General features: G+C 53.4%; 1 protein-coding gene across 1 annotated transcript in view; it reads right to left on the minus strand.

Moving 5' to 3' along the window:
• The window catches only part of RAP1GAP (RAP1 GTPase activating protein), a 206,650-nt gene that overhangs the window by 108,637 nt on the left and 72,331 nt on the right, over positions 1-25,682 (minus strand). The window contains 1 exon segment of the mRNA XM_078611272.1: positions 22,847-22,882. Coding sequence (XP_078467398.1) covers positions 22,847-22,882 — 36 coding nt within the window.

The raw sequence follows: 25,682 nt of genomic DNA on the forward strand, positions 1-25,682 counted from the left end.
AGAGGTGACGATTATCTGAACGGGTCCTGGGCCTCCCCTAGGTCGACTCGGCCTCACACGAGTACCCCGTACGACGTGGAGCAAACATCGTACACTCGGGAGACAAAAGCGGCCGGGCGTGGTGCTGGCCACCCACCCCCCTCGTGTGCCGTGCCGGCCTTCATAGGTGCCCGCTAACAGCACTTGCCCCAGCAGCCTGTTAAGGCTATACGGGGGATCTTTGTATTTTTGTAGGATTGGGATCTTTGTATTTTTGTAGGATTGGGATATTTGTATTTTTGTAGGATTGGTAACCTCATGCACGTTACATAAACGGCGAGTTCGCGTTCAACGACAAAAGAAAGACAAAGATTCGCCCTGTTTAGCCTTGCATAGATTGTTGAGGCAAGTGCTGTTAGCGAGCACCTATTAAGGTTGGCACGACACACGAGAGGGGGAGGAGGGGTGGGGGGTGGCCAGCACCACACCAGGCCACCTTTGTCTCTACAGTGCTCATGTTATGCAAAGACAAAGATTCCCCGTGTAGCCTTAACAGACTGTTGGGGCAAGTGCTGTTAGCGAGTAGCACCTGTCAAAGGCCGGGACAGCGCACAATGGGGGTGGGTGGCCAGCAACCACGCCCGACCGCCTTTGTCTCCCTAGTGGCGATGCTTATCTGAGGCTGAGTCGACCTATTTTATGCACACGTACGCATACACACGTACGCAGACACACGTACGCAGACACACGTATGCAGACACATGCTTTAATTCGACCTAGAAAGTCCAGGAATTGGCGCCTGCGTGTTATTGGGTGACAGGAAGTTAAGATTGGAACCAAGTTGTCTGCTACCGGTATTGACGCTTCACGGTGTTGCTAATATAGCTCATGCCGACTGAAAAAACACTACGTCCGGGTTGGGTCTACAGTGCAGAAGATTAGCAACCCTACCGCTCACCCCCGCGCCCCCCAACTCACTCACCCATTCACATAGCCACCCACTCACTCACCCACCCAATCACTGACCTACCCACCTACAGACCCATCCATCCACCCACCCGCCCACTCACCAACTCACCCACCCACTAACTCACTCACTAACTCACCCACCCACCCACTCACCCACTCACCCGCCCACTCACCAACTCACCCACTCACCCACTCACTCACCCACCCGCCCACTCACCAACTCACCCACCCACCTACTCGCCAATCCACCTACCCACACACTCACCAACTCACCGACCCACTCATTCACTGAACCATCCACCCACCCACCTACTCACCAATCCACCTACCCACACACTCACCAACCCACTCATTCACTGAACCATCCACCCACCCACCTACTCACCAATCCACCTACCCACACACTCACCCACCCACTCACCTACTCACGGACCCACCCACTCAACCACTCACCCACCCACCCACCCGGGTTGCAAACTGCCCAGGAATTGGCATCTGCGTGTCGGGGTGGCATCAGGAATTGATTTGGAACCGAGATCCGGTGCCGGTATTTGCGCCGCTGAACTTTTATCGCAGGGTACTGCCACGCTTTTTTTTTTTGCTAATTGGTCTCACGCCGAATACAAAATAAGCCCGGGTTTGGCTCTCCGGCGCAGGAAAAGTGGGTGGCATAGCCCCAAGACACAGCGCAATGCACACAACACTTGCATAGCACCGTACATATACAATCGCTGTTGCCAGCCCCCTGTTGCGGCAGGGATTAACGAGGTGAGAGTGTGCGCGTGCGCGCGCGCTGTAACAGGATAAAACGAATCCGCGCAGAACGTATGATGAGTTATTTTAATGTAGAAGGGAGGCGATGAACGTCGCAGGGGCGGCCTAATGTGGGCACATTTCCCGATCCACAAATCGCCTCTTTGGATCCAGAAATCGTTGCGCTCAGGAATGACTTTAACGATCGAAACATTTTTGTTTTCAAAATATCCAACCTTGTGCTCGAGCATTGATCGAGCACGGGGGTCAAGCACGGTCCCGTTAAACATCGGTCAATTCCCGTCCCAGTATTCCTCATATGGGCAAACCCACACTCAATTTCTCCATGTAGGGGCCTAGAGCATGAACGTAGTTTATCATTCATTCAGTCGCGGAGTCATTTCACGCTGCTACAGCTCCTCCGTGGAAAGGAAGAGATCGAGGCGGGGTCCGTGAGAGGGAGGCCCGACGAGAGAACGCAAACTGACGCATCCATTTTTAATGGGCGGTCGGTCTCGTTCACTTTCCGTGAAGGGGGAGGTGGGGTGGGATGGGGGGGCGATGACGCACTGTCTGAGTGAGTGAAGGACCCCTTTTTTCCCTCTTGGTTCTTTCGGTAAAGTCACGTGGAAGGGAACAAATAAAATAATAAAAATAAAACGTAATAAAATAATTCTCACCACGACGTTTCGGCCACAACGCAAGCAGCCCTCCACAGGTGAAGAACAGGTCTGTCGGAAAGACAGCGTCTGACAGAACCAAGAAGATGAATCCCTGCAGTCACGAAAGCTTTAAATCGAACCCCCTTTTTTTTTTTTATTAAACACAACAACCAGGTCGAAAACGATTTGCTGTAGCAGCTAAGGTCATACTGAGCCACGTAGCTCCTTGCTTCGGAAGCCACGTGGCCATTGCGAGTGATAGCTCAACGGAGCGGCTGATTGTCACCCGCGTGGAAACTTATACGCGGCAGCCGAAGACTCACAAACGCGTGACGTTGATTCTAAGCGTGGAGGCAAATGCCGGAGGACCTGGACAAAAGTCCACGCGAGCACGGAGAGAGAGAGACCCGCAAATTCCAAATATACAGCAGCAGGCGTCAGGGTCAGGATCGAACCCACGATCTCCTGTATACCGGGCGAGGTAGTTAACATCTCCACGGCGAGAGGGAGGGAGAGACCCGCAAACTCCAAATATACAGCAGCAGGCGTCAGGGTCGGGATCGGACCCACGATCTCCTGTATACCGGGCGAGGTAGTTAACATCTCCACGGCGAGAGGGAGGGAGAGACCCGCAAACTCCAAATATACAGCAGCAGGCGTCAGGGTCGGGATCGGACCCACGATCTCCTGTATACCGGGCGAGGTAGTTAACATCTCCACGGCGAGAGGGAGGGAGAGACCCGCAAACTCCAAATATACAGCAGCAGGCGTCAGGGTCGGGATCGGACCCACGATCTCCTGTATACCGGGCGAGGTAGTTAACATCTCCACGGCGAGAGGGAGGGAGAGACCCGCAAACTCCAAATATACAGCAGCAGGCGTCAGGGTCGGGATCGGACCCACGATCTCCTGTATACCGGGCGAGGTAGTTAACATCTCCACGGCGAGAGGGAGGGAGAGACCCGCAAACTCCAAATATACAGCAGCAGGCGTCAGGGTCGGGATCGGACCCACGATCTCCTGTATACCGGGCGAGGTAGTTAACATCTCCACGGCGAGAGGGAGGGAGAGACCCGCAAACTCCAAATATACAGCAGCAGGCGTCAGGGTCGGGATCGGACCCACGATCTCCTGTATACCGGGCGAGGTAGTTAACATCTCCACGGCGAGAGGGAGGGAGAGACCCGCAAACTCCAAATATACAGCAGCAGGCGTCAGGGTCGGGATCGGACCCACGATCTCCTGTATACCGGGCGAGGTAGTTAACATCTCCACGGCGAGAGGGAGGGAGAGACCCGCAAACTCCAAATATACAGCAGCAGGCGTCAGGGTCGGGATCGAACCCACGATCTCCTGTATACCGGGCGAGGTAGTTAACATCTCCACGGCGAGAGGGAGGGAGAGACCCGCAAACTCCAAATATACAGCAGCAGGCGTCAGGGTCGGGATCGAACCCACGATCTCCTGTATACCGGGCGAGGTAGTTAACATCTCCACGGCGAGAGGGAGGGAGAGACCCGCAAACTCCAAATATACAGCAGCAGGCGTCAGGGTCGGGATCGAACCCACGATCTCCTGTATACCGGGCGAGGTAGTTAACATCTCCACGGCGAGAGGGAGGGAGAGACCCGCAAACTCCAAATATACAGCAGCAGGCGTCAGGGTAGAGATCGAACCCACGATCTTCTGTATACCGCGCGAGGTAGTTAACATCTCCACGGGGAGAGGGAGGGAGGGAGAGAAACGCAAACTCCAAATATACAGCAGCAGGCGTCATCAGGGTCGGGATCGAGCCCACGACTTCCTGCATACCAGGCTAGGTAGTTAGCATCTCGCCACCACGGCGTCCTCATGTGTTTGCCGAATAACTCCGTTTAACCGTGGTAACTCAGATGTGTGTGTCTGGTCACTCCTTTAGTGTGGGGAAAGGTGGTGTAGTGGTTAGCGCTACGCTGCGCTACGAACCCGGCGACCCGAGTTCGATTCCCGCTCACGGCCAACACCAGCGACGATTATCTGAACCGGTCCTGGGCCTCCCCGGAGATTTACTCAGCCTCGAATGAGTACCTGGTGCGGTGTGTAAACATCGCCACTGGGGAGACAAAGGCGGCCGGGCGTGGTGCTGGCCACCCACCCCCATCGTTTGCCGTGCCGGCCTTCACAGGTGCTGCTACTCGCTAACAGCACTTGCCCCAACAGTCTGTTAAGGCTGCACGGGGGATCTTTGTTTGTTTTGCATTCTCTGCTCCTTTTAGTGCGACAGACTGGGCCATTCTAGCCCAGTGCACGTTTTACCTTTGCACGCAGCCGACTCCTCTTGTCGCGTTAATTATTAAAAGGCCGTAACACGAGGAAGTGTCTCTCTGAACGTGGCTTCTATCTACACGAGCCACACACTACAACTCGATTTGGCGGTCATCTCGACCCCTGGTGTATTAAACGAAACAAATTTTTATTTTATTTTACCCGGTAAGGCCCCACTGGGCTACAAGGCTCTTTTGCAGAAGCGACCTGGCCGCAAGTGATCGCTCAACGAAGCGGCTTATCATCGTGTGGACAGTTTATAGCAGCCAAATCATCTGAACGCGTGTTGTTGATCCTAAATGCGGAGGGGAAAACCCGGAGGGCCTGGAGAAAAATCCACGCGACCACGGGAGGAGAGACACCGCAAACTCCAAATATACAGCAACAGGCGTCAGGGTCGGGATCAAACCCACGACCTCCTGTGTACCAGGCGAGGTAGTTAACATCTCCTAGCCACCTCGCCCATCGCTGGGGGTTGCGTTGTTGAACACAGCCGCAATCGGCAAATCCGAGTTCCGCAATCCGGAATGGGTTCACGGCTCGTGACACGACACCCACCCTTTAGTTTTACGTTCCCCTACATCAGCACGAACATTAAACGGGAAGTTTTTTCCAAGGTTAAAAAAAAAAAGCTGTCGATTCGGATTTTCGAGTGCTAAAAATATACCCCGTACGACAAACGCACAGAACGACAACAAATGTACGTAGCGTACGGCACTGCAGTTGTATCCGCGTCCACTGCTGTACACTGCAGGAGGACAAATCGGGGCCAGTTGAACGTCACTGCTGCCTCCTCCTCCTCCTCACTGGAGGCTGGGGAGCAACCACGGCGTGGTGACGACCCGGGACGCACGGGGTGGACGAAACGGGGGGCCCGCGTGTCGTTCTCCTGCGGCAGCAGCAGCAGCAGCAGCCGCAGCAGCAGCAGCAGCAGCAGCCGCAGCAGCAGCAGCCGCAGCAGCAGCAGCAGCAGCAGCAGCCGCAGCAGCAGCAGCAGCAGCAGCAGCAGCCGCAGCAGCAGCAGCAGCCGCAGCAGCAGCAGCAGCCGCAGCAGCAGCAGCAGCAGCAGCCGCAGCAGCAGCAGCCGCAGCAGCAGCCGCAGCAGCAGCAGCAGCAGCAGCAGCAGCCGCAGCAGCAGCAGCAGCAGCAGCAGCAGCCGCAGCAGCAGCAGCAGCAGCAGCCGCAGCAGCAGCGGCAGCGGCAGCAGCGGCAGCGGCAGCCGCAGCAGCGGCAGCCGCAGCAGCAGCAGCAGCAGCAGCCGCAGCAGCAGCAGCAGCAGCAGCAGCAGCCGCAGCAGCAGCCGCAGCAGCAGCAGCAGCCGCAGCAGCAGCAGCAGCCGCAGCAGCAGCCGCAGCAGCAGCAGCAGCCGCAGCAGCAGCCGCAGCAGCAGCCGCAGCAGCAGCAGCAGCCGCAGCAGCAGCCGCAGCAGCAGCAGCAGCCGCAGCAGCAGCAGCAGCAGCCGCAGCAGCAGCCGCAGCAGCAGCAGCAGCAGCAGCCGCAGCAGCAGCCGCAGCAGCAGCAGCCGCAGCAGCAGCAGCAGCAGCCGCAGCAGCAGCCGCAGCAGCAGCAGCAGCCGCAGCAGCAGCAGCAGCCGCAGCAGCAGCAGCCGCAGCAGCAGCAGCCGCAGCAGCAGCAGCCGCAGCAGCAGCCGCAGCAGCAGCAGCCGCAGCAGCAGCAGCCGCAGCAGCAGCAGCAGCAGCCGCAGCAACAGCAGCAGCAGCCGCAGCCGCAGCAGCAGCAGCAGCCGCAGCAGCAGCAGCAGCAGCAGCAGCCGCAGCAGCAGCAGCAGCAGCAGCCGCAGCAGCAGCAGCCGCAGCAGCAGCAGCAGCAGCAGCAGCAGCCGCAGCAGCAGCAGCAGCCGCAGCAGCAGCAGCAGCAGCCGCAGCAGCAGCAGCAGCCGCAGCAGCAGCAGCCGCAGCAGCAGCAGCAGCCGCAGCAGCAGCAGCAGCCGCAGCAGCAGCAGCCGCAGCAGCAGCAGCCGCAGCAACAGCAGCAGCAGCCGCAGCAGCAGCAGCAGCCGCAGCAGCAGCAGCAGCCGCAGCAGCAGCAGCAGCCGCAGCAGCAGCAGCCGCAGCAGCCGCAGCAGCAGCAGCAGCAGCCGCAGCAGCAGCAGCAGCAGCCGCAGCAGCAGCAGCAGCCGCAGCAGCAGCAGCAGCAGCAGCCGCAGCAGCAGCAGCAGCAGCCGCAGCAGCAGCAGCAGCCGCAGCAGCAGCAGCAGCAGCCGCAGCAGCAGCAGCAGCAGCAGCAGCCGCAGCAGCCGCAGCCGCAGCAGCAGCAGCCGCAGCAGCAGCCGCAGCAGCAGCAGCGTCGTCGTCGCGAGCAGTGCAGTTGCGACGACGCTGCACGGAAATCTCGAGAATGTTCGAGCCCCGGTGGGTGGGGGCATCATCGGCAAGCTGAACCCTCCATACATTGTTCGCGCACGGTCGGCTACGTACGGCGCGGAAGAAGTTCGGCGTGCAGACGTACGAATTGGGCGCGAAGCTGCAAAACCGTGACAGCTGAACCCCCCCCCCCCCCCCCCCCCGAGACGGGAGGGTTTGTCGTGTTTCAAAAAATTAACCCGTAAAAAAAGTTTTTCACTATAAATCCTTTATATGCGTGGCGGCTAGAGTCCTCTCGTCCTCTGGCTTGAGATGGCTGCCACCTATGGGTCAGATGATTGCATTGCACCATTAAACAATTGGTAATTAAATATAATATTTTTGCCCTAAAAAGTGTAAAATTTTGGAAACATTTTTTCACGAACATTAATTGTCTCGCACAACGAGTCTGTGTGCAAAATGTCAGCTCGATTGGATCACGGGAAGTGGGTTAAAAAAACGACCGAAAGATTTGCACGGTCCTAAGCAAGCAAGCAAGCGAACTTAATATAAAGGATTTAAAAAGAAAGGCACGTTTTGCCTCGCTACGCTGCTCGGCTCTGCCACGTGTCCGTCTCCCTGCGCCCGGGGCGAGCGAGGCGCCTACGAAGGCCGGCACGTGGCGATGCGCATCACGTGCGCACACACACACACACAGCACCACGCCACCACCTCTCCGGTGGCGAAGTTCACACGGCCAGGTATTCATTTGAGGCCGAGTGGACCTAGGGGAGGCCCAGGGACCAGGTTTCGGAGAAATCGTCACCGCTGTTTGGCGGGGGCCGTGGGCTGTTGGGGACAAGTGCCGGTGGGGGAATCGCAGCGGCACCACCGATGGGAGCCGGCGCTGTGTGGCACACGAGGGGGTTTGGGTGGCACAATGCACAGGGTCTTGTTGCGCACGCAGCGAGTACGCACCGAGACGTGTCGAACACGGACCAGAGACTTGAGGTGCCTCTTTAATGAGAAGGTAGCAAACAGAGTCATGGGCGGGTGAACGCGCACGCACGCACACACACAGACAAAGGTCCCCCCCCACTGTTATAGCCTGCAAAGACTGTTGGGACAAGTGCTGCTAGCGAGCACCTATGAGGGCCGGACATTACACAAGAGGATTTGTGTGGTGTGACCAGGGCCACAACCGGCCGCCTTTGTCTTCCCACTGCTGATGTTATATACCACCACGCCGGGATACTCGCTTAAGGCCGAGTCAATCTAGGCGAGGCCAGGACTAGTTGAGACGTTGGCAGTGAGAGGTGCGGTGTGCTAACCACTGCGCCACCGCTCCACACAAAGACAAAGAAACACACAGTGCTACAGTACTCACATACAGACACACTCACACTCACACACACGTGAAGCACACAATCCTAAAACAACGTAGAAAACGCTCAACAAAAGCCCCAAACACAAAGATCCTCCGAGTAGCGCAAGTGCTGATAGCGAACAACTTTGAAGGCCGGCACGGCACACGAGGGGGTGGGTGGCCAGCACCACACCCGGCCGCCTTTACACACCGCGCCAGGTACTCATTTGAGGCCGAGTCGACCTACGGGTGGCCCAGGACCGATTCAAATATTCGCGCACTGTTGTTGGCCGTGAGCGGGAATCGAACTCGCGGCGCTGGGTTCGTAACGCAGTGCGCTCACCTCTACAGCGCTACCGAACACACTCACACACACACAACCATCACTCACACACATACACCTAACCATCACACACACACACAACCATCACTCACACCCACCACCTAACCATCACACACACACACACAACCATCACTCACACAGCTAACCATCACACACACACACACACAACCATCACTCACACACATACACCTAACCATCACACACACACACACACAACCATCACTCACACACCCACCTAACCATCACACACACACACAACCATCACTCACACAGCTAACCATCACACACACACACACACAACCATCACTCACACCCACCACCTAACCATCACACACACACAAATACCTAACCATCACACACACAACCATCACTCACACCCACCACCTAACCATCACACACACACACACAACCATCACTCACACACCCACCTAACCATCACACACACACACACAACCATCACTCACACAGCTAACCATCACACACACACACACACAACCATCACTCACACACATACACCTAACCATCACACACACACACACAACCATCACTCACACACCCACCTAACCATCACACACACACACAACCATCACTCACACAGCTAACCATCACACACACACACACACAACCATCACTCACACCCACCACCTAACCATCACACACACACAAATACCTAACCATCACACACACAACCATCACTCACACCCACCACCTAACCATCACACACACAACCATCACTCACACAGCTAACCATCACACATACACACACAACCATCACTCACACCCACCACCTAACCATCACACACACAACCATCACTCACACAGCTAACCATCACACACACACCTAACCATCACACAAACACACACACAACCATCACTCACACACACACCTAACCATCACACACACACAAATACCTAACCATCACACACACACACAACCATCACTCACACAGCTAACCATCACACACACACCTAACCATCACACACACACACACACAACCATCACTCACACACCCACCTAACCATCACACACACAAATACCTAACCATCACACACACAGCTAACCATCATACACACAGACCACCTAACCATCGCACACACACACCACCTAACCATCACACACACACAAATACCTAACCATCACACACACAGTTAACCATCATACACACAGACCACCTAACCATCACACACACACACACCTAACCATCACACACTCACCACCTAACCATCACACACACACCACCTAACCATCACACACACACACCACCTAACCATCACACACACACCACCTAACCATCACACACCACCTAACCATCACACACACACACCCATCACACGCAAAATTATCCACAAAAAAGCAGGCATCGTCGATCGTGCACAGCAAAGCGTGTGCCAACAACCTACTTGCTCCGCTGCCCGCTAACCTGTGCCCTCCGCTCTTAGGACGCCAGTATGTGGATTTCCTTCCCACCCCCCTCGGCATCCGACATCACGATTCCGTAATCGATCCGTGGCTTTGCTCGGCCCACGGCAACGACGCAACCCCAACCCCCCCTCGTTGCTCAGGAATAATCAGGAGCGCCGTTTGTGCGGGCGGTGAATGAAACGAGGGCTGATAAGCGGGCGACGGGGGGGGGGTCTCTACGGAAGGGGGGCCCCCACTGCTGCCGCGTCTACGCTAGGGCTCAATGAGCGCCTTCCCAATGGCTGGGTCCAGCTTTTAAATCATCATCATCATCATCTCGATTGAAAAGTTACTTCTTGAGAACCGCTTTGTGCGTTTAGCTCGTTGTCCTTTCGCCGCGCCTCCGATGTAGCACGGTTGGCTACGTGCGGTGCGAAAGAAGCCCGGCGTACTTGCCATGCAGCGATAATAACCTCCCTGCCGATGTCAGGAAGCCACTCGAGCTTATGCAATTTTAAATCATCAAAGTTATTTCTAAAAAAAAATGCTGTTTGCGTTTCGTGTTTTTTTTGTCCTTCCTCCGCTTGGCTACGTACGGTGCCAAAGAAGTGCAACACACGTGCGTACGCGTGTACGTACGTGCGTTATACATACGTGTGTGTGTACGCGTGTACGTGTGCGTACGCGTGTACGTACGCATGTGCGTACGTACGTGTGTGCGTACGCGTGTGCGTACGCGTGTGCGTACGTACGTAATACGTGCGTGCGAACACGTGCGTGCGAACACGTGCGTGCGAACACGTGCGTGCGAACACGTGCGTGCGAACACGTGCGTGCGAACACGTGCGTGCGAACACGTGCGTGCGAACACGTGCGTGCGAACACGTGCGTGCGAACACGTGCGTGCGAACACGTGCGTGCGAACACGTGCGTGCGAACACGTGCGTGCGAACACGTGCGTGCGTGTGAGCGTACGACGAGCGACCAACACGCAGGTGACGAGAAGGAAACGGGGCGCTGTTTGGACGGCGCGCGTGTCGCGGCTGGGCGCCAACGTGAACACTGCAAGTGGCGAACTGAGCGCGTTGGCTCGGGACGCAGGACGGTGGGAACACACGAGGGAATGTGGAGTGGACACCCACAGGGCTATCTGCCCCTCGGATCGTGATGATAGAAAGAACGCTTAAACATTGCTTCCACAACCCATCATCCGCACACACGGCCTTCTTCTGGGAGTGCAAAATGTCAGTAGCATCGTCGCGGTGGCGGCTACGAGATGTTGACTACCTCGCCTGGTGGGCAGGAGGTCGTGGATTCGATCACGACCCTGACGACGCCTGCTGCTGTATATTTTGAGTTTGCGGTGTCTCTCTCTCTCTCTTCCCGTGGAGATGTTAACTCCCTCGCCTGGTGGGCAGGAGGTCGTGGGTTCGATCACGACCCTGATGACGCCTGCTGCTGTATATTTGGAGTTTGCGGTGTCTCTCTCTCTCTCTTCCCGTGGAGATGTTAACTCCCTCGCCTGGTGGGCAGGAGGTCGTGGGTTCGATCACGACCCTGACGACGCCTGCTGCTGTATATTTTGAGTTTGCGTGTCTCTCTCTCTCTCCCCATGGAGATGTTAACTCCCTCGCCTGGTGGGCAGGAGGTCGTGGGTTCGATCCCGACCCTGACGACGCCTGCTGCTGTATATTTGGAATTTGCGGTGTCTCTCTCTCTCCCCGTGGAGATGTTGACTACCTCGCCTGGTATACAGGAGGTTGTGGGTTTGATCATGACCCTGACGATGCCTGCTGTATATTTGGAGTTTGTAGCGTCTCTCTTCCCCGTGGTCGCGTGGATTTTTCTCCGGGTCCTCCGGTTTTTTCCTCCACGTTTAGAATCAATGTGTGCGTTCAGAGTATGTGGTCACTGCTTTAAATGTCCACGTGATGATGACGCCACTTCGTTGAGCTATCGTGTGTGGTGACCAGGTCACTTCTGAAAAAGAGCGACACGGCTCAGTGGGACCTTACCTGGTCAAATTAAAATAGTTTAGTTTCGTAACTTTCTTTTAGAACGAGTTTAGCAAACACAAAAAACACTCGCACAGCCGCGGATTACGCAAAAAAATTGATTACGTAAAAGATTTTGGCCAACTTGCGTTGCGTGTCTTCAGAAGCGTTTAAATTAGCCGACGGGAAAGCTGTCAAGGCAAAGATTAATTTTGCTCATCGTCAAATACCGCCGATTTGGGCAACGCTCTTATCAGTGTTGGCCGGATTTTCTCTCTCGGTCAACTCCCGAACAGCAACGCAGCTGTGACGTCTAAAGCTTTCGTGCGAGAAACACCCCGACCCCTGCAGGTAAAACCCACTGGAGCCTGCACTCGCTCGACGGAGCAGCGGGCGGAGGGGCGGCAAACGAACGACACTGGAAGGGGAATCTCGCCGGCTCCATCCTCGCACCGCAGAGCCCTGGCGGGAGGGAGGAGGGGGTGGGGGGAGGCCTCTTCATCCAGCAGTGGCTTGACAAAGGGTCCGTTGAAAGTTACAAACGTTGTTATCGTCGTCGTCGTTGTTGTTACGATCGTTGTCATCGATCCGACCGGTGGCGAGCGCGTCTTTGCGCCGTGCGAGAGGAGAGGCTTTAAAACGCAGCACGGGCGAGCGAGCGAGTGAGCGGGTGGGCGAGCGGGTGAGCGAGCGAGCGGGCGAGCGGGCGAGCGAGCGAGCGGGCGAGGAGAGCGAGGAGAGGGTTAACGCAAGACGCAGCGGGCGTCGAGGGCGCCGCCTGAATTATTCACTGGCGCTCCGCAATGTTGCCCAGACAAGGCTGGGGGGTTGGGGGGGGAGGGTGTGCGGGATTTAAACGGCGAGCCGGCCATAATGATGCGCCTGCCCCCCCCCCCGTCTCCGCCCCCTTGTGTGTGGTCGAGTGTGCCGGTTACAAGGCGGGTGAAGGCGGCGTCGTGGAGAGTGGGGGGGGGGGGTCACGCGCGGTGGACCAGCAGGCCGGAGGGTCGCCCTGCCCCCCCCCTCCCCCGTCCTCGGCAGTAGCTCTGTGGAGTCCGCTTCCGCGGCGCGCGTCGTTCGCCAACGGCGCGCCCTGCGGAGCGTCCCAATGGATTCGTGACCACGTGACGCGACGCTGGGATGAAGCTGGGGGGGGGGGTGGTGGGGGGGTGGCTGACGAAGGATAAATTTAACTTTTTAAACGCGCGCCCAGAACGCTCGCGCGCTCGTGCGCGGGAACGGAGCGTGGGTGAATTGAATTTCTTGCCGAAGCTTGAAGGGAGCTGACACGAGCTCTCAGACGCTCGAACACCCACACTTGCACACGCACGCGCACACGCGCACGCGCGCAACTCGCGTTTGTACGCGCACACAAAAGATCCCCCGTGTAGCCTTAACAGACTGTTGGGGCAAGTGCTGTTAGCGAGCACCTGTGAAGGCCGGAACGGTATACGGCCGCTCCGTTCCCCTCCTCTCAACGAAAATCTCGCACCTCGCTTCTTCGGAACTGCTTCTCGTGTTTAGTTTGTCGCCTTTACCCAGTCCCAGCCCCCCCCCCCCGCACCTCCGATTAGCGCGGTTGGCTACGTGCAGCGCGCAAAAGAAGAAGAAGTTCGTACGTAGAAACGTAGGTGCACACGCATGTCGCTGTTCGTAAGTGCGGGTGTTCGTAAGTCGGGTGTTCGTAAGTGCGGGTGTCTGTAAGTCGAGGACCGCCTGTACATACAGCCGTCATCTCTCGCTCTCTCGCTACGAGCGTCGGAGGCGCGATGTTTCAAGTCGACGTGATTGTGTTGCTGTTATGATTGCTGCAACACAATGCAGGTCAATTATACTTCCAAGCCGATGAGAGGCCATCGACACAACAAGTTTCCTTTGAAGAGAAGACCCAGGAAGTTGAGGGCACTCAGACACACTCGAGCACGCACGCACGCAAGCACTCACACGCCAATATACACTCACACACATCCACGTTCACACACACACACACACATCCACGTTCACACACACACACACACACTCACCAATACACACTCACACACATCCACGTTCACACACACACACACACACTCACCAATACACACTCACACACATCCACGTTCACACACACACACTCACCAATACACACTCACACACATCCACGTTCACACACACACACACCCACGTTCACACACACACACACTCACCAATACACACTCACACACATCCACGTTCACACACACACACATCCACGTTCACACACACACACACTCACCAACACACACTCACACACATCCACGTTCACACACACACACATCCACGTTCACACACACACACACTCACCAATACACACTCACACACATCCACGTTCACACACACACACATCCACGTTCACACACACACACACTCACCAACACACACTCACACACATCCACGTTCACACACACACTCACACACCAATACACACTCACATGCCAATATACACTCACACACATCCACGTTCACACACACACACTCACACACCAATACACACTCACACGCCAATATACACTCACACACATCCACGTTCACACACACACACTCACACACCAATACACACACACAGATCCACATACACACACACACAGATCCACATACACACACACACAGATCCATATTCACACACGCACGCACTCACACGTAAACACACACAGATCCACATTCACACACGCACACACAGATCCACATACACACACACAGATCCACATACACACACACTCACGCGTGAACACACACAGATCCACATTCACACACACACACACACAGATCCACATTCACACACACACACAGATCCACATTCACACACACACACACAGATCCACATTCACACACACACATCCACATTCACACACACACAATCACACGTGAACACACACAGATCCACATTCACACACACACGCACGCACTCACACGTGAACACACACAGATCCACATTCACACACACACGCACTCACGCGTGAACACACACAGATCCACATTCACACAGACACATCCACATTCACACACACACAATCACACGTGAACACACACAGATCCACATTCACACACACACGCACGCACTCACACGTGAACACACACAGATCCACATTCACACAGACACATCCACATTCACACACACACAATCACACGTGAACACACACAGATCCACATTCACACACACACATCCACATTCACACACACACAATCACACGTGAACACACACAGATCCACATTCACACACACACGCACGCACTCACACGTGAACACACACAGATCCACATTCACACACGCACGCACTCACGCGTGAACACACACAGATCCACATTCACACAGACACAGATCCACATTCACACACACACATCCACATTCACACACACAGATCCACATTCACACACACACAGATCCATATTCACACACACACAGATCCACATTCACACACACAGATCCACATTCACACACACACACAGATCCACATTCACACACACACACAGATCCACATTCACACACACACACAGATCCACATTTACACACACACAGATCCACATACACAGATCCACATTCACACACACACACAGATCCACATTCACACACACACACACAGATCCACATTCACACACACACACAGATCCACATTCACACACACACAGATCCACATTCACACACACACACAGATCCACATTCACACACACACACAGATCCACATTCACACATACACACAGATCCACATTCACACACACACACAGATCCACATTCACACACCCACACAGATCCACATTCACACACACACACAGATCCACATTCACACACACACACAGATCCACATTCACACACACACAGATCCACATACACAGATCCACATTCACACACACACACAGATCCACATTCACACACACACACAGATCCACATTCACACACACACACAGATCCACATTCACACACACACAGATCCACATTCACACACGCACACAGATCCACATTCACACATACACACAGATCCACATTCACACACGCACACAGATCCACACGCACGCATTCACGCGTGAACACACGCACACAGATCCACACGCACGCATTCACGCGTGAACACACACAGATCCACATTCACACACACACACAGATCCACATTCACACACGCACACAGATCCACACGCACGCATTCACGCGTGAACACACGCACACAGATCCACACGCACGCATTCACGCGTGAACACACACAGATCCACATTCACACACACACACAGATCCACATTCACACACGCACACAGATCCACACGCACGCATTCACGCGTGAACACACGCGTGAACACGCACAATGATGCTCCTTCACACAAAGAGTCACATCCGTCTATGACTGTACAGCGCTGTGTAGCCTATAGAGGGAAGTTCTCTTAGCAAGCAGCAGTAGCAGCAGCACCTATGAAGGCCGGCACGGCACACGAGGGGGGGTGGGTGGCCAGCACCACGCCCGGCCGCCTTTGTCTCCCCAGTGGCGATGATTACCACACCAAACGAGGCAACTCACTTGAGGCCGAGTCGACCTAGGGGAGGCACAGAGCCGGTTATCATGTTCGTTGCGAGCGCGAGTCAAGCTCGGGTCGCCGGGTTCCGTGTGCTAAGCACCGCGCCACCGCTCCCCACCCAGTGGTACAGTACAGTATATGCTTGGGCACACGACGGTAAATGGTCATTTCCGTAGCAACCCTGGGACGTTGGGGGAAATTCCACATTCCTATGGCGGAGGCGAGTCTATCCGTAGGAGAACCGCTGGCGAATTCCCGCAAACCGGTATTGTCGCTTGTGTTGACAGGATGATTGCTGATGACGATGAGGAATGGTGATGACAGTGATGATGATTGCTGATGACAGTGATGATGATGATTGCTGATGACAATGATGATGATGATTGCTGATGACGACGATGATTGCTGATGACAATGATGATGATGATTGCTGATGACGACGATGATTGCTGATGACAATGATGATGATTGCTGCTGATGATGATGACGATTGCTGATGACGATGATGATGAGGGATTAATTTTCTCCGAATGTTTTCCAGGCGTCTGGCAGGCCGGAGCGGGCACCTGTCCCGCTCCTCCAGCCACAGCGGAGAGGGGTCCTGGACGTGGGGGTGCCATTGACGATGGTGGCGGTGTCAATGGTGATGATGTTGGTGACGATGGCGATGACCATAGCGATGATGATGGTGGTGCTGATGATGGCGACAGTGATGATAGTGGTGGTGATGGTGGCGATGGTGATGATGATGGTGGTGGTGATGACGGTGGCGATGACGATGGCGATGATGATGATCGTGGTGGTGATGACAGTGGCGATGGAGGTGGCGATGACGGTGGCGATGACGATGATGATGGTGATGGCGGTGGCGATGACGATGGTGATGATGACGGTGGTGATGATGACGGTGGCGATGATGACGGTGGCGATGATGATGGTGATGACGATGGTGGTGGCGATGACGATAGTGATGCTGGTGGCGATGACGATGGTGATGATGACGGTGGTGTTGATGATGACGGTGGCGATGATGATGGTGATGACGATGGTGGTGGCGATGATGGTGGTGGCGATGGTGATGATGGTGATGACGATGGTGTTGGTGATGACGGTGGCGATGACGATGATAGTGGCGGTGATGACAGTGGCGATGGAGGTGGTGATGATGATGGTGATGATGATGGTGTTGGTGATGACGGTGGCGATGACGATGATAGTGATGATGATGGTGGCGATGACGATAGTGATGGTGGTGGTGATGACGATGATGATGGTGATGACGATGATGGTGGCGATGACGATGATGATGACGATGATGATGGCGATGACCGCGGGTGGCCTTTCTCGCCGAACGCGTTTTTCGCTGAGAACTGAACTTCTTCAGGAGCGCGTCTGCACACTTGGCGGTGCAAAACGTGCAAACCGTCGACAATATTCGATGGAACCCAGCGATGGGTACCGTATCCAACACTCCCAGAGAGCCGGGCAGTACACGCGGCAGACACGGGCAGAGCAAACTCAAACTACTTGACTATTTTTATTTCATTTTATTTAACCAGCTAAGGCCCCCGTGAGCGATGTAGTTAGTAGCTGTTGTTTTCAGAACCGACCTGGCTATCACACAATGATAGCTCAGCGAAGTTGCTCAACGTCGTGTGAACATCAAGCCTGACCCTGACATTAAGCCTAACCCTAACCCTATTATTAAACCCAACCATAACCCTCACGTCAAACCCAACCCTTGTTGAGTGTGTTGTCCCTTCCCCGCACCTCCGATTAAGCACGGTTGGGCAACGTATGCTGCGAAAGAAGTCCAACGCTATGCAAGTTCAACACACATTACAGCAGCCACAGACTCTAAACGCGTGATGTCGTCGATTCTTCATGTAGAGGGAAAAAACCGGAGGACCCGGAGAAAATCCACGCGACCGCAGGGAGAGAGAGAGAGACAGAGACACGCAAACGCCAAATACACAGCAGCAGCAGCAGCAGGCATCGTCAGAGTCAGGATCGAACCCACGACCTCCTGCGTACCAGGCGAGGCAGTTGACATCTCATCGCCACCGTGGCGTTTTGCAACTCGCCGCAGGCTCCCGCGACTGCCGTTCCGACTGACGACTGATTTGCCGGGCGAGGAGATCGCCGCGTTCAGCATCAGCAGCAGCATCAGCGGCAGCAGCAGCGGCGGCGGCGGCAGCAGCAGCAGTAGCAGCAGCATCAGCAGCAGCATCAGCAGCAGCAGCAGGAACAGCGGCAGCAGTAGCAGCAGCGGCGCCACGGGTCGTGCCGTTGGAGAGCGATCCGTTGCACAAAAGACGTCTTCTTCTTGGTTCTTTCGGTAAAGTCACGTAGAAGGGTAATAATATATTTATTTTTATTGTTATTATTTTATTATTTCCCTTCTACGTGATGACTTTACCGAAAGAACCAAGAAGATGAATCCCTGCAGTCACGAAAGTTTCAAATTAAAAATACTTTTTTTTATTGTTTTATGTTTATTATTTTATTATTTCCCTTCTACGTGATGACTTTACCGAAAGAACCAAGAAGATGAATCCCTGCTGCAGTCACGAAAGAAGCTTTCAATCGAAAAGACGTCTTGACGATTCGTGGTTGCAACCGGCATCGTGGTCGTCGTCGTCCGTCGGGTAAACCACCACGACGACTGAGACGTCGCACCGGGGGATGTCACCCACCGTGAATGACCGAGGCCTGCGGCTGGTGACCGCGACCAGAGGGCTACAGCAGACAGAGCATTGGTGCCGTGTCCGCTGTTCCTCCTCCCCTTGTGTGGAAGGAGGGCAAAGCCCACCCCAGTGGGTTCACCGTGCGGTCCGTAGCTTTGGTAGCATGGCCACAGTCGCACCGCGAATGTGGCTTGTCTTGAATGCATCTCTACGAGTGTGTATGTAGCTCTCTGTGTCTCCATGTATCTCTGTGTGTCTCAGTGTATCTCTACAATTATCTATGCATCTCTATGAGTGTGTATGTAGCTCTCTGTGTCTCCATGTAACTCTCTCTGTGTCTCCGTGTGACTCTCTGTCTCCATGTATCTCTAGGAGTCCCTATGCATCTCTACGAGTGTGTATGTAGCTCTCTGTGTCTCCATGTAACTCTGTGTGTCTCCGTGTATCTCTACAATTCTCTACGTATCTCTATGCATCTCTATGAGTGTGTATGTATCTCTCTGTGTCTCCATGTAACTCTGTGTGTCTCCGTGTATCTCTACAATTCTCTACGTATCTCTATGCATCTCTATGAGTGTGTATGTATCTCTCTGTGTCTCCATGTAACTCTGTGTGTCTCCGTGTATCTCTACAATTCTCTACGTATCTCTATGCATCTCTATGAGTGTGTATGTAGCTCTCTGTGTCTCCATGTAACTCTGTGTGTCTCCGTGTATCTCTACAATTCTCTACGTATCTCTATGCATCTCTATGAGTGTGTATGTAGCTCTCTGTGTCTCCATGTAACTATGTGTGTCTCCGTGTATCTCTACAATTCTCTACGTATCTCTATGCATCTCTATGAGTGTGTATGTATCTCTCTGTGTCTCCATGTAACTCTGTGTGTCTCCGTGTATCTCTACAATTATCTATGTAGAGTCCCTATGCATCTCTATGAGTGTGTATGTATCTCTGTGTCTCTGTGTATCTCTACAATTCTCTATGAGTCTCTATGCATCTCTATGAGTGTGTATGTATCTCTCTGTGTCTCCGTGTATCTCTACGATTCTCTGTGTAGAGTCCCTATGCGTCTCTATGAGTGTGTATGTATCTCTCTGTGTCTCCGTGTATCTCTACGATAGTCTGTGTAGAGTCCCTATGCATCTCTATGAGTGTGTATGTATCTCTCTGTGTCTCCGTGTATCTCTACGATTCTCTGTGTAGAGTCCCTATGCATCTCTATGAGTGTGTATGTATCTCTCTGTGTCTCCGTGTATCTCTACGATTCTCTGTGTAGAGTCCCTATGCATCTCTATGAGTGTGTATGTATCTCTCTGTGTCTCCGTGTATCTCTACGATTCTCTGTGTAGAGTCCCTATGCATCTCTATGAGTGTGTATGTATCTCTCTGTGTCTCCGTGTATCTCTACGATTCTCTGTGTAGAGTCCCTATGCATCTCTATGAGTGTGTATGTATCTCTCTGTGTCTCTGTGTATCTCTACGATTCTCTGTGTAGAGTCCCTATGCATCTCTATGAGTGTGTATGTATCTCTCTGTGTCTCTGTGTATCTCTACGATTCTCTGTGTAGAGTCCCTATGCATCTCTATGAGTGTGTATGTATCTCTCTGTGTCTCTGTGTATCTCTACGATTCTCTGTGTAGAGTCCCTATGCATCTCTATGAGTGTGTATGTATCTCTCTGTGTCTCCGTGTATCTCTACGATTCTCTGTGTAGAGTCCCTATGCATCTCTATGAGTGTGTATGTATCTCTCTGTGTCTCCGTGTATCTCTACGATTCTCTGTGTAGAGTCCCTATGCATCTCTATGAGTGTGTATGTATCTCTCTGTGTCTCCGTGTATCTCTACGATTCTCTGTGTAGAGTCCCTATGCATCTCTATGAGTGTGTATGTATCTCTCTGTGTCTCCGTGTATCTCTACGATTCTCTGTGTAGAGTCCCTATGCATCTCTATGAGTGTGTATGTATCTCTCTGTGTCTCCGTGTATCTCTACGATTCTCTGTGTAGAGTCCCTATGCATCTCTATGAGTGTGTATGTATCTCTCTGTGTCTCCGTGTATCTCTACGATTCTCTGTGTAGAGTCCCTATGCATCTCTATGAGTGTGTATGTATCTCTCTGTGTCTCCGTGTATCTCTACGATTCTCTGTGTAGAGTCCCTATGCATCTCTATGAGTGTGTATGTATCTCTCTGTGTCTCCGTGTATCTCTACGATTCTCTGTGTAGAGTCCCTATGCATCTCTATGAGTGTGTATGTATCTCTCTGTGTCTCCGTGTATCTCTACGATTCTCTGTGTAGAGTCCCTATGCATCTCTATGAGTGTGTATGTATCTCTCTGTGTCTCCGTGTATCTCTACGATTCTCTGTGTAGAGTCCCTATGCATCTCTATGAGTGTGTATGTATCTCTCTGTGTCTCCGTGTATCTCTACGATTCTCTGTGTAGAGTCCCTATGCATCTCTATGAGTGTGTATGTATCTCTCTGTGTCTCCGTGTATCTCTACGATTCTCTGTGTAGAGTCCCTATGCATCTCTATGAGTGTGTATGTATCTCTCTGTGTCTCCGTGTATCTCTACGATTCTCTGTGTAGAGTCCCTATGCGTCTCTATGAGTGTGTATGTATCTCTCTGTGTCTCCGTGTATCTCTACGATTCTCTGTGTAGAGTCCCTATGCATCTCTATGAGTGTGTATGTATCTCTCTGTGTCTCCGTGTATCTCTACGATTCTCTGTGTAGAGTCCCTATGCGTCTCTATGAGTGTGTATGTATCTCTCTGTGTCTCCGTGTATCTCTACGATTCTCTGTGTAGAGTCCCTATGCGTCTCTATGAGTGTGTATGTATCTCTCTGTGTCTCCGTGTATCTCTACGATTCTCTGTGTAGAGTCCCTATGCGTCTCTATGAGTGTGTATGTATCTCTCTGTGTCTCCGTGTATCTCTACGATTCTCTGTGTAGAGTCCCTATGCGTCTCTATGAGTGTGTATGTATCTCTCTGTGTCTCCGTGTATCTCTACGATTCTCTGTGTAGAGTCCCTATGCGTCTCTATGAGTGTGTATGTATCTCTCTGTGTCTCCGTGTATCTCTACGATTCTCTGTGTAGAGTCCCTATGCGTCTCTATGAGTGTGTATGTATCTCTCTGTGTCTCCGTGTATCTCTACGATTCTCTGTGTAGAGTCCCTATGCGTCTCGATGAGTGTGTATGTATCTCTCTGTGTCTCCGTGTATCTCTACGATTCTCTGTGTAGAGTCCCTATGCATCTCTATGAGTGTGTATGTATCTCTCTGTGTCTCCGTGTATCTCTACGATTCTCTGTGTAGAGTCCCTATGCGTCTCGATGTCGTGCTAATTAACGGGTTCACGGTTTGGGTCGCTTGGCCACAATCGCAGACGAATGTGGCTCGTGCCTTTCATTGTTTCCGTCATTGGCGAGTGCCGGATTACAAACTGCGTGCGCGCAAACATCGCCACCACCACCGTCACCAGCGCCACCACCAACGTCAACCACCACCAAACACCACCACCACCACCACCGCCACAACCAACCACCACGACGCGTCGCCTTACCTGAGGCTGATCGTACGTGGGAAGAGGTTGTCTTGGCTGGAGGCGCCACGTCAACCCGGCACAAGTCCACGCGTTGGTGGGTGGTGGGTGGGGGGGGGGACAGGGGGTGGTGGGGGGGGACAGGGTGGGGGGGGGACACGATCGGCTGTCAGCAAGCGAGCGGAGCGACCCACGACAACGATTGCCGTAACAATTCATTCAATAACGGCGGGCGGGCGGGCAGCCGTCGGTCGGGCACAAGCCGCAATGACGGACGCGGACAAAGAGCGATGGGAACAAAAGGCGGAACCAGAGGGACCCTCCCCGCACACCTGGTTGTCATGGCGACACGGGCTTGGTCCCCTCCCTCCCACCACCCCCCACCAATATCCTTACCTGGCTACCCACCCCCTGCACCCACCGCCCCCCCCCCTCTCTCTCTCCTCCTCCCCCCTCGTTCGTGCCGTGGCTGTCTCCGCCACAAACACTACTTCTGCGCTAACCGTGTTGTGTGTCTGTGCGTGTGTGTGTCTGTCTGTGCGTGTGTGTCTGTGCGTGTGTGTCTGTGCCTGTGTGTCTGTGCGTGTGTGTCTGTGTGTCTGTGTGTGTGTCTGTGCATGTGTCTGTGCGTGTGTGTCTGTGCGTGTGTCTGTGCGTCTGTCTGTGCGTCTGTGTGTCTGTGCGTGTGTGTCTGTGTGCCTGTGCGTGTGTGTCTGTGCGTGTGTGTCTGTGCGTGCGTGTCTGTGTGCCTGTGCGTGCGTGTGTGTCTGTGTGTCTGTGCATGTGTCTGTGCGTGTGTGTCTGTGTGTCTGTGCCTGTGCGTCTGTGCGTGTGTGTCTGTGCGTGTGTGTCTGTGCGTGCGTGTCTGTGTGCCTGTGCGTGCGTGTGTGTCTGTGTGTCTGTGCCTGTGCGTCTGTGCGTGTGCGTCTGTGCGTGTGCGTCCGTGCGCATGTGTCTGTGCGTGTGCCTCTGTGTGTCTGTGCGTGTGCCTCTGTGTGTCTGTGCGTGTGTGCATGCGTGTGTGTCTGCGCGTGTGTCTGTGCATGTGTATATGTGTGTCTGTGCATGTGCCCCGGGAACGCTGGGGAAGCCACGGGCGCTTGGCAAATGATCGTGCATTCTCTCTGCTGCTGCTGCTGGGGTTGCTTTCAAGTTAGGCTCGACTCCGCCGATTGAGACGTTGAATGTGGAAACCAGTCCTGACCTAAATACACGTCCGTCATCGGTCAGAGCAAGACCGACTCTGCTGATGAGCTAGCCTGACTGCTGATGAGACAATGGATTCATCGTCTTGGTTCTTTCGGTAAAGTCACGGTAGAAGGAAAATAATAAAATAATAAAAATAAAACATAATAAGATAATTCTCACGACGTTTCGGCCACAACGCAAGCAGCCGTCTTCAGGTGGAGAACAGGTCTGTCAAGTAGACAGAGTCTGAATGGCTCGCCCCAGGCTTGAGCGACTATTTATGCAAGAATGATGCCGCTGAAATGGTGCGCTCCCAGAAGGCTGCGCGACTGATGGGAAGTGTAAACAAAATAAAAATGTTACGGGCTGGACGCGTATCGTCTACTTATAGGTTTCATCTGGAGCTGGGTCGTAATCCGATTACCCAAGTGATCCATTACTCTTCACGATCATCGATTCGATTACTCAGCAAATCCAGGTGACGTATTTTTTATTTCTAGATTTGAAGCTTTCGTGACTGCAAGGATTCATATTCTTAGGGTTTTTCATTCTGATGAGCTCCCCCCCCCCTCTCCTCCCCCCTCAACTTGCTTTTAAGGGATTACATCTTGAATCATTGCCTCACTTGATGCAGCTAATCTGGCTGTGACGGTCCCACCTGATGACGGAGACTTGTGTTGCCTCCGAAACGTCGTGATTTTTATTTTATTAATTTTTTTTTATTAATTTTGATGTTTTACCTACGTGACTTTACCGAAAAAACCGAATAATATTTTTATTTGCCTCATTGTATTTGACCAGGGCAAGGCCCCACTGAGTTGTGTAGCTCTTCAGATGCGGTCTTCGTTGAGCCATCACAAAATGATGGCTCAACAAAGCGGGCTCATCGCGTGTGAAATTATAGCAGCAGCCACATACTACTACCTAAGCGCACGTCGAAATGTGGAGGGAAACACCGTAGGACCAGGAGAAAACATCCACACAACCGCGGCGAGAGAGAGAGAGAGACGCCACAAACTCCAAATACACAAACTTAATTTGGAGCGTTCGTGACTGCAGGAATTACTCTTTGGTTATTTCGGTAAAAGTCACGTATAAAGAGAAAATAATAAATTAAATACTAGCATAACGACGTTTCGATTGCAACACAAGCAATCATCATCAGGTATAAATGAAATAGAAACACAAATCTAGTATACTCAGAAATGTCATGTAACACAACAGAGAGTCGGATAACATAACAGTCAACACCCTACCTGGTTGATTACGTTCTTCCTGAGAATGCAAAATGTATAGGCATCAGGATCAGGAGCGAACCCACGACCTCCTGCGTACGAGTCGAAGGAGATACCATTTAGCCACCGTGCCTCTCACAGGACGTCCTGTGTGGAGATGGAGCGGCCAGATCAACTCGTGAGAGTGATGACATCGCACGGCCTTGAGAAATTGATCTACAGCTTTGGGGGAGGCCTTCATCCAGCAATGGATTGATGATGGCCGAGGATGATGGTGGCGAAGGGCGATGATGACAGCCGAACGTGCGTGTGTTCGCGTCACGTTGGCGGGATGTTAACTACCTCGCCTGGTATACAGGAGGTCTTGGGTTCGATCCCGACCCTGATGACGCCTGCTGCTGTATATTTGTAGTTTGCGTGTCTCTCTCTCTCCG

Source organism: Lampetra planeri, chromosome 36 (assembly GCF_965212315.1).
Source record: "Lampetra planeri chromosome 36, kcLamPlan1.2.h2, whole genome shotgun sequence".
In the NCBI taxonomy this organism is placed as follows: Eukaryota; Metazoa; Chordata; class Hyperoartia; order Petromyzontiformes; family Petromyzontidae; genus Lampetra; species Lampetra planeri.